Raw genomic sequence first — 10026 nt, 5'->3', positions numbered from 1 at the left:
AAATGTATTTTTGGGCAATAACCGTGCAAATGTTCAGTAGTGGTTAACTTTGTGTTCAAATATATATTCAGACTGTTAATATATTTGAAGTGAATCTTGGTTATACTTTCAGATGTTTTGAATTGTCAAAGTGTGTGCTGGTCTCTTGAATAAAAAAAGCAAGTAACGATGAATTACGGTGCATAAAAATAAGTTTTATTAACGTTACCATCTTTGGACAGTGGAGTGCAGAAGTTCTTTTCTTTGCAAACTCACAGGCATTTTGGTTCAGTCTAAAGATGATGAGAAGTCACTGTGAGTCAGCAGAAACTGCATGGAAGTGTCTGTATCATGCATAAACGTTTTTCGTTGGAGTAAAACTCACTGATGGCTCAGATAGAAAAGAGCGTATTGTGCTGATTCTACTGAACATAACTATGTTACTGAATTGGATCAAATGCTTGAGATGTTTGGACACAACCAGAAAAAGAGGAAAATGGAGATCAGAGAAAGAAAGTCACAAGCTTGTGAATTAAAACAAATCATGTGAAGACGAAGCTTGTCAGATGCAAAGGTGAAAAATATCTAACTGTGACAAGTTGAGCCTACTTTTATAAGAAATACAGGATGAGATGGTGATTAAAATCACGCACTGCTTACAAATAAATAATTATGATATGCACAAACAAAGTGAACATGTCCAAAGTAAACAAATCACCATGTGTATTTCATTCAGGTTTCATAACCAATTTTATCATCTCTTATATTGTAAATGTCTGTTTAAATATGAATTGAAAAATATTTCAGTTTAACACATTTGATTAATGACCAGTTTGGTGTTTAAACCCTTTAATTTAGTTTTTAAAAAGTAAATGCATTTATTAAATTTCACATCAATTTTTTTTATCATAATCTGAAAATGTGATTTCAATGCAAGAATATATTTTCAAAATGTTCTCAAAGCTTCAAGCTCTAAACAGCTCATGATATGATTATGATTTTATGGAATAACTTTGCCATTGATTCACAAATGCTCAAAAACAGTTACTGTGATTATTTTAACTCCTCAATACAAGTTGTAGCCATTGATCAACTGCATTGATTTACAGCAGTACATTCGTTTCCTGAAATGTTACTTGCCTTTGTCAAATGATCAAACTTTTAATTTTATCAAAGTTTTCTAGTACTTCTAGCTTTTGCTTAATCAGAATTTTGAAATGGATGAATGTGAATATGAACTTTGCTCATTTAGACAAGAGAGGGCAATGCTTTTTCTCATGTTTTAATAGATTAGGTAAGCAGGCGAAACTCTTCCCACAAGAAGAGCACTGGTACAGCTCTTTCACAGTATGAATTCTCTTCTTTCGTGTGTCGTCATCAAATGTCCAGCTCAGTAGAACTCAGCCACGTTCTCATGTCAGGTCCCACGTCGAAGAGGCCGGCCTCCGAGGGTGGTTTATACAGTGGACAGGTGGTGATTATGTGCTCAATGGTCTGCTCTGGCTCCCCACACTCACACACTGCTCTGTCCTCCAGGCCCCACTTCCTCATTGATGCTTTGTAACGTCCAACCCCAGTTCGCAGGCGGTTTAGCAGAGTCCATTGCCGGCGTGGCAGATCCTCTCCTTCAAGACCGCCTCCAGGGTCATAGATGTAACGGTGGATTCTTGAGGGCCCTGCTGACTCCCACTCCTGTTTCCAGGCTGCCGCGAGCCATGCCTCTGTAGACAGGTCCTCAGGGATGGACCTGAGCAGGTCTTGTGCCGCCTTGTTGTACGGGTGGCGGGTCTTCAGTCTATGAGGAGGCAGTGCTGTTGTGGTGGTATTGTGCAGGATATGCCAGTTGTATCTTTGGGCTTTCCTTGCAAGAGCGAGGGTAGCAGCCTCTCGTCGGAGGCCGGCCGGGGCAATTCCCGCTAGTGTTGGCAGATGGTAGACAGGGGTAGATTTCAGACAGCCAGTTATAGTCCGAAGGGCGGTGTTTATGGCAGTGTCGACTTTCCTGGCGTGTGGGCTTCTGCACCAGGCTGGGGCACAGTATTCAACTGTGGAGAAGACAAGAGCTACTGTTGATATTCGAAGCACCTTGGCAGTTGCACCCCAGCTAGTACCAGCGAGACGTCGAATTATTGCGACCCTTGATGACACTTTGGCCGTCACTTCTTCAAGGTGTTGTTTGAATGTTAGAGATCTATCCAGGCGTACGCCAAGGTACCGTGGGGCTTGCTGGAACTCAAGGCGCTTGTTATTAACGAATATGTCCAGTTCCCGTCTGGCTTCACTGTTGTTCAAGTGGTAAGCTGCTGCAACTGTCTTGCCGATGCTGAGTTGTAAACGCCACTCACGCAGGTAGGCTGCCAAGGTGTCCATGTCCTGGTTTAGGCCGGCCTGCATCTGCTCCCATGTTTGTCGTCTCATCATAATGGCCAGGTCGTCAGCGTAGCCATATTTCCGGGATGTTGTTTCCGGTAAGTCGTGGATGTAGATATTAAATAACATCGGTGCAAGGACAGAACCCTGCGGAACACCATTCCTCAGCCTCAGAATTCTCTCATGATCTTTCTCTCAGATGATTGCTGACTGAGCAAATCTCAAACACTATAAGCACCTGTAAAGTTTCTCTTCAGTGTGCTGTCAGAAATAAGCTTGATTTTTCCAACACTGTTAAAAAACATTTCAGCTCATATTTCAATTCCCACAGCAGTCCAGAGTCTTAATCTTGGTTAATTTCAGATTTGTTTTGATTCAGTAAAACGAACCGACTCTTAAGAGTCATTTGCTAGGGAATCAGACACTGGACAAGATTAATGACAAGTTCTCATATTTAGATTTTTCCCTATAAACAATACATTTAATCCGATAAACAGCAGATTCAGAGCCTCCACACTCTAAAAAATAAAGGTGCTTTTCAATGCCATAGAAGAACCTGTTTTGTTTAAATGATTCCACAAAGAACCTTTAACATCTGAAAAACCTTTCAGTTTCACAAAAGGTTCTTTGTGGTGAAAGAAGGTTCTTCAGATTATAAAAAGGTAAGAAAGAGATGGTTCTTTAATTAACCTTTGACTGAATGGTTCTTTGTGGAACTAAAAATGGTTCTTCTATGGCATCGCTGTGAAGAACCTTTTAAAGCACCTTTATTTTAAGAGTGTAGAGTTAAATCTCGTGTCCCAGCTTCACAGAAAAGTTATTTTGAGGCATGTTTGAACCTCATCAGATGCAGCATTTTATATAAAAAGTGAACAGCGTCTATGTTGTCATTTGTGATACAAAGGGCATGACAAGTTTCTTGAATTAAGATGTAGCACATCATCGACAATAAAAATTTTGCAATCAAGAATTGCCACTTCCAGGTCATATATTTTGGAAGGAAATATAAATTGAAAAACATCTGGTACACATTTTAGTTAAAAAGAATGACAAGATTTTAACAAGCACAAGGTTTTGTTTCCTTTTTATTGCCACAGCATAAATTATGCAAAAGGTACTCTGTGAATGACTATAGATACAACAAATTAGATTAATATTATTAAAGTGCACCACACCACCAGACCAACAAAACCAACTTGTTCAGTATGGATGAAGAAGTAATAGACTCCATTAAATTAAAAAGAATCTCCATTTAATCCTCAACATAAAACATCCCAAACTAAACGATATTCAACAATCTTCTGTCATTTCATCAAATGAATGATAGTGAAAGAAATTACTTGATTTGCTTTATTAGGATATCAAACTATTGGCTTGTGTGTCACACAGACATCTTAAGACAGCATCTTTTCTTGTGTTTCAGTGAATTCGGTAAATTGCTGAAAGTCCTCTTGCATAAAGAGCACTGGTACGGCTTCTCTCCAGTATGACCTCTCTCATGGGTTTTCAGAGATGATAAATGAGCGAAACTCTTTCCACAGTGTGAGCACTTGTGAGGTTTCTCTCCAGTGTGAATCCTCTGGTGTATGGTTAAGTCGCTGGATTGAATAAAGGTCTTATCACAGTCGAAGCACATATAAGGTCTCACTCCAGTATGAATGTGGAGATGCACCTGTAAAGTCTGCTTTAGTGAAAAACTCTTTCCACAAAAAGAACAAACGTGAGGTTTCACACCCGCATGACCTTTCATGTGTCTTTTTAGGTTCACCTCCAAAGCGAATGCCTTATCGCACTGATCACATCCAAACGGTCTTTCTCCGGAGTGACACAGCAGATGATTTTTGAGAATATTTGCTCTGATAAAGCTCTTTCCACACTCATGGCATGTAAAGGGTTTCTCTCCGGTGTGGATTCTCATGTGTTTCTTCAGGCCTGATTTTCGCGTGGAGTCTTTTCCACACAGAGAGCAGGTGAAGGGACGCTTCTCTCCTCTTTTTTGACTGCTTCGTTTGTTGAGATGATGAGGCTTCTCCTCCACTTCACTTTGCTCCATCAGGACTAAAATCAAAAACTGCCTTAGACACTTAAAGATAATAGCTAAAACAAATCCATAATTTAACAGCAGAAACTCTTAAAAATAAAGGTGCTTTAAAAGGTTCCTCACAGCGATGCCATGGAAGAACCATTTTTGGTTCCACGAAGAACCATTCAGTCAAAGGTTCTTTAAATAGCCATCAAAAAAATCCCCTTTCTCCAAAAAGAACCGATAGTGAAACAGATGTTTTTCAGACGTTAAAGAATCTTTATGGAATCGTGAAGCACCTTTATTTTTAAGAAAGTAGGTAGGCTATTTAATTTTTGGTTAGCCTACATACCCATGTGAAAATTAAGTGTACTTGAGTGCACTAAAAAAAATACTTAATTACAAGAAAGTACATTAGTAGTACAATCTTATATTTTGTGCTAAATAAAATACACCATAAATACACTAGTTAAAAGTATACTTTTACTTTAGTAGTACTTTAGTGCAATTGTGAAAGTATACTAAACACAACTGATATTTAAATTGATTTTTAGTACATAGCAACAAAGTGTACTACTGCATAAATGTACATAAAGAGTTGTATTAGTGTATTTCTTAAAAGTTTTGAATGCTTAAATTAGTTCAGTGTTACACTTGTAGATGTAAAATGTATTTTGTTACCACTTTTAACACAATTGAAACATATTTCATATATACTAATTATACATAAAAAAACACTTAATTAAAATATAATAAATGATACAAAGCGTATTTATAATGTATTGCCCACATTTTTTATTCATAAAAAATACACTTAATTAAAATATATGAATAATATATAAGAAATATATACAAAGCATATTTACAATGTATTGCTGCATATTTTTATTCATAAAAAAATACACTTATTAATGAATTAAAATATATGAATAATATATAATAAATGTATACAAAGTATTTATAATGTATTTTTATGTATAAAAATATGTGGGCAATACACTAATGAATTATTTATAATAGATTAATAATATACAGTAAATATATATACACAAAACATATGATGTATTGCCCACATATTTTTATTCATAAAAAATACATTATTAATACGCGTTGTACACATTTATTATATATTATTCATATATTTTAATTAATAACATTTTAAAATAATTAATAAATGTATTTTATGTATAATTAGTATATTTAAAGGTTTATGAAATATACTTTAATTGTATTAAAAGTGGTAACAAAATACATTTTTGTAAGTGCTGAGATAGTATGTTAAAAGCACATTTTAGTTCATCTTCATGCTGTCTCAAAATAGCACTTGAGTACACTTAGATGATCTTAAGAAGTACTAAAGAATAACTTTTAGTATATTAAGTATAAAATTAGTGCGTGAAAATAGAGCACTTTAAGTACATTTGGGAAGTGCACTGAGTGTACTTCAATAAATTATATTTTAGTGCACTTTTTTTCACCTTGGAAAAACAATTCAGTCAAACGCTGCAAAAAATGCTTTTCTTACTTAGATTTTTTTGTCTTGTTTCCAGCCAAAATATCAAAAAATTCTTAAATCAAGAAGGATTTTCTAGACAAGCCAAAATGATTTTCTTGTTTTAAGTAAAAAGAAGTCAAAATTAAGCGTGTTTTTGCTTGAAACAAACAAAATAATCTGCCAATGGGGTAAGAAAAATAATCTTGTTTTCTGTTTGAAATAAGATTATTTTTCTTACATTGGCAGAATATTATGCTTGTTCTGAGCAAAAACTTGCTTAATTTTGACTTGTTTTTACTGAAAACAAGAAAATCATTTTGACTTATATTAAGAATTTTTAGATATTTTGGCTGGAAGCAAGACAGAAAAGCATTTTTTGCAGTGAAGGCTCTTTAAAGAACCATCTCTTTCTTACCTTTTTTATAATCAAAAAAACCCTCTTTCTCCAAAAATAACCTTTTTGCATTGTGAAGCAGCTATTTAATTTTTGGTTAGTCTACAGATTAGGTGGTAAATGTAATTTCAGTCATTATAAATCCTCAAATCAACTAAGTAGGCAACTATGGTTCCAGATGTTATTTTACAGCTCTTATATAATGGTTTGATCTTAGCGGTTATTAATGAGAAAACAAAAATAGACACTTACCACTTGGTTCCTCAGTGCCTTCATTTTTTCTTCTGCAGGATTCGGGATCAATCATTTTTCAATTGCATGTGTGTTGTCTCTCCTGAAGTAGTTCCTCCTGTTTAAGAAAAGTTTCTCTAGCTTTGAGAAAACACAACGTGAAATTTCTAAAGCGTTTTAAATGGTGAATAGGCCTATGTTTAGGCAGAGCTTCACTGAAATTGTAATTTAACAGATGCTTAAATAGCTAGGCTACTCGAACTCGAACTCACATGGTAAAAGCACATGCGCACTACAGCTGTTTTGCGATGCTTCTCACCTGCAGAGGGCAACATGGACTTGTTTGGTCTTTATGATGCACCTCAAATTAGAAAAGCGAAGAACTGGCTGCTGTTTTCACACATTTGAAATCTGTTTTCATTGGTATTATTTGAAATGTAAATGTAAGCTGAATGGAGACATGAGCTTTGCAACTGAAACGATCTCAGAATGAGGCGATAACAGCACAAACTCCAGGCATTTCCATTATTATTTACATGCAAAAGGCACCACTAGAAAATAATGTTTGAAATTTGCATTATTATCAGTGTTGGGGGTAACGCATTACAAGTAACGCGAGTTACGAGATTACTTTTTTCAAGTAATGCATTTTTTAATTTACAAGAAAATATCTAAGTTACTTTTTCCCCACACTGCAAAAAATGGTTTTCTTACTTAGATTTTTTGACTTGTTCCCAGCCAAAATATCTGAAAATTCCTAAATCAAGAAGCATTTTCTAGACGAGTAAAAATTATTTTCTTGTTTTCAGAAAAAAACAAGTAAATTTAAGTGATTTGTTGCCTAGAACAAGCAAAATAATCTGCCAATCGGGTAAGAAAAAAATCTTATTTTAAACAGAAAACAAGATTATTTTTCTTACCCCATTGGCAGATTATTTTGATAGTTTCAAGCAAAAAAAAAAAAATAATAATAATAATTTTGACTAGTTTTTTCTGAAACAAGAAAATAATTTTTACTCGTCTAGAAAATGCTTGATTTAATAATTTTCAGATATTTTGGCTGGAAACAAGACAAAAAATCTAAGTAAGAAAAGCATTTTTGCATACATTTATTGATTGAAATCTGTCCTGTCCCCATGTTGATGTTGAAAAAAATCGGGAGTAAGATGTTACTTTAGTTTTAGAATAAATGTGAACATGCATAAATTCATCTCACTGGCAAAAAACAAAAACAGATGCAACAGATGAAAAAAAGTGAAATGCAACTCAGAATATGACGCAAACCTGCAATAGTTAAAAATGTTAAATAATACAAATCTTCTTTCATGTATTTAATCCCATTGTATTTGCTACTGACCTTTGATGATTCAATTCATCCATACTAATAAACAAAAATTACCCAAGATAAACTTAATATCTGTTCTGCTTTTTTTATTGCTGAAATGTGTTCAACTTTATTATTTGGCATTTCAGCTTGAGGCTTTTGGTGTAAAAGGGCTTTTACATTTGCCCAAATATAGAACTTTTTTATCTGAAAACAAGCAAGCCCTTCCCCGGTTTTTAAAAGTAATGCATAAAAAAGTAACTGAGTAACGTAATTAGTTACTCTTTTTAGGGAGTAACGCAATATCGTAATGCATTACTTTTACAAGTTAACTCCCAAAACTATTATACACAAATCTAAACGTTAGTTAGTATTTTAACCTCTAGATGGCATAATTTCCCCACCCATCTATGGGTTAAAGACGTTAAGAATTTACAAAAGTGATTTTATGTTCATAGAAAGCACATTAAAAGTAAAGTGTCTACTTTTAGGCTTCAAATAAGTTTTTGGAGACTAAAATGTCAAAATTTGGTTGTAACAGTGTCACATTGTCAATCAGTGTAACACAATATTTATGTAAAAATTCAAAGAACATGCTTATTCTGACTTGTACATATTAAAATATATAAAAGAATAAGGGAGTATATAAATTTTATTCTTACTGACAAATGGGCAAAACATAGGATAGTGTCAAATGTTAAAAATAAAAAATTACAACTTTGTATTTGGGGTAAAATACTTGGTCGTTTTATTAAAAAAAAATAGACACAATAAATGCGCAAACAAGACTGATCTTATATTCACACAGACTGCAAATGAACATTCACATTGTGAGTGATTTCAAGACAGTCTTGTCATGCATCACTTCTAAACAGACTAAAAAAATCATTTCTATGAATATATAATGGACTTATGTTGCCAGTTACACAAATGCTTTGCTCACTTTAACAACTTTGAGCAATGCTTTTTCTTGTGAGTCAGCAGATTAGGTAATTGAGCGAAACATTTCCCACATAAAGAACACTGGTGCGGCTTTTCTCCAGTATGAACTCTTTCGTGGTCTTTCAGTTTTTTAAAGGAAAAGAAACTCTTTCCACATTGTTTGCATTTGTGAGGTTTCTCTCCAGTATGAATCTTCTGGTGCTCTAATAAATTGCTTTGTGCTGTAAATCTCTTGCCACAGTCACACACATAAGGTTTCACCCCAGTGTGTATATTCTGGTGCTCCCTTAACCCGTGCAGTCGTGAAAAACTCTTTCCACAAAGAGAGCAAACGTGAGGCTTCACACCAGCGTGAACTTTAAGGTGCGTTCTTAGGTGTGATGCCAAAACAAATGTTTTATGGCACTGATCACAACTGAACGACTTGACTCCAGCATGACAATCCAGATGATCTTTGAGAGCGCTTCTGTCTCGGAAACTCTTTTCACACTGAGTGCATTTGAAGGGTTTTTCTCTGGTGTGAACTATTAGGTGTCTAGTCAAGCCTTTTTTGTCAACAAAATCCTTTCCACACTGAGTGCATGTGAACAGATTCTCTCCAGTGTGAATTCTCATGTGTTTCTTAAGATCTTGTTTATGGGAGTAACGCTTTCCACACTCGCAGCAGGAGAAAAAATCTTTGACTGCAGTTTTTCTGACATGCTTTTCATTCTGTGAAACGACTGTGCTTCCATCTGCATCTGTGAAAATATTAGATTTTTGAAAGTGACACCATTTCTTTTCATTCATTTCCATCAAGTCACTTGCCACTTATTGTAGAGAATGAAGGTAAACACCAACCTGTTTGTTCCTCTGCATCTTCATCTGACATTCTGCAGGGTTCTTCCTCAAACTCCATCTTTCCAATAGTATGTCAAGTGTTTCTCCTGGAGTAAATTCTTCTGCTTGCTTCTTCTTCAACTGTGAGAAGATAAGAATATTCCCCTAGCATTTAAACTCTCATGAACGGCTTCAATAAAGGTGTCGATTATGTTAATTTCACACTTGCATGCTTTTTTTTAACCCTTGTGCATCAAAAATAAAAGTTACACAAAATGGACAAAAATGTCCATGTCCAAAAAAAAAAAAAAATTATTTATATTTTTTTTCCATCCACATTCATTAATTTTCAGAATTGTAACCCTTTAAATGCTGGTTGGCAATAATGCATAATGCCACAGTTGTTGTTTTTTTTTATGAAAAAATGAAAAATAGTAGTTAATTTCCAT

The 10026-nt window shown here is 34.7% G+C and overlaps 1 protein-coding gene across 2 annotated transcripts; it reads right to left on the bottom strand.

The window, feature by feature from the left end:
* Nucleotides 1-3447: 3447 nt before the first annotated feature.
* LOC141292329 (uncharacterized) lies at nucleotides 3448-9656 on the bottom strand. 2 transcript variants are annotated; one of them, XM_073824332.1, is made up of 4 exons: nucleotides 9599-9656; nucleotides 8799-9498; nucleotides 4393-4396; nucleotides 3448-4021 (listed from the first exon to the last, which is right to left on the bottom strand). In XM_073824332.1, the coding sequence occupies exons 1-4, from the start codon at nucleotides 9654-9656 to the stop codon at nucleotides 3731-3733; spliced, it is 1053 nt and encodes a 350-aa protein (XP_073680433.1). In that variant the 3' UTR covers nucleotides 3448-3730. The 2 variants fall into 2 exon arrangements, with proteins under 2 accessions (XP_073680433.1, XP_073680434.1); XM_073824333.1 differs by lacking the exons at nucleotides 8799-9498; nucleotides 9599-9656 and adding an exon at nucleotides 6514-6712 and having other exon boundaries at nucleotides 3448-4407.
* Nucleotides 9657-10026: the final 370 nt, after the last annotated feature.

The sequence above is a fragment of the Garra rufa genome, chromosome 19, assembly GCF_049309525.1.
Source record: "Garra rufa chromosome 19, GarRuf1.0, whole genome shotgun sequence".
In the NCBI taxonomy this organism is placed as follows: Eukaryota; Metazoa; Chordata; class Actinopteri; order Cypriniformes; family Cyprinidae; genus Garra; species Garra rufa.
Note: the sequence above shows the minus strand (reverse complement) of the source record. Positions and strands in the feature narration are given on the sequence as shown.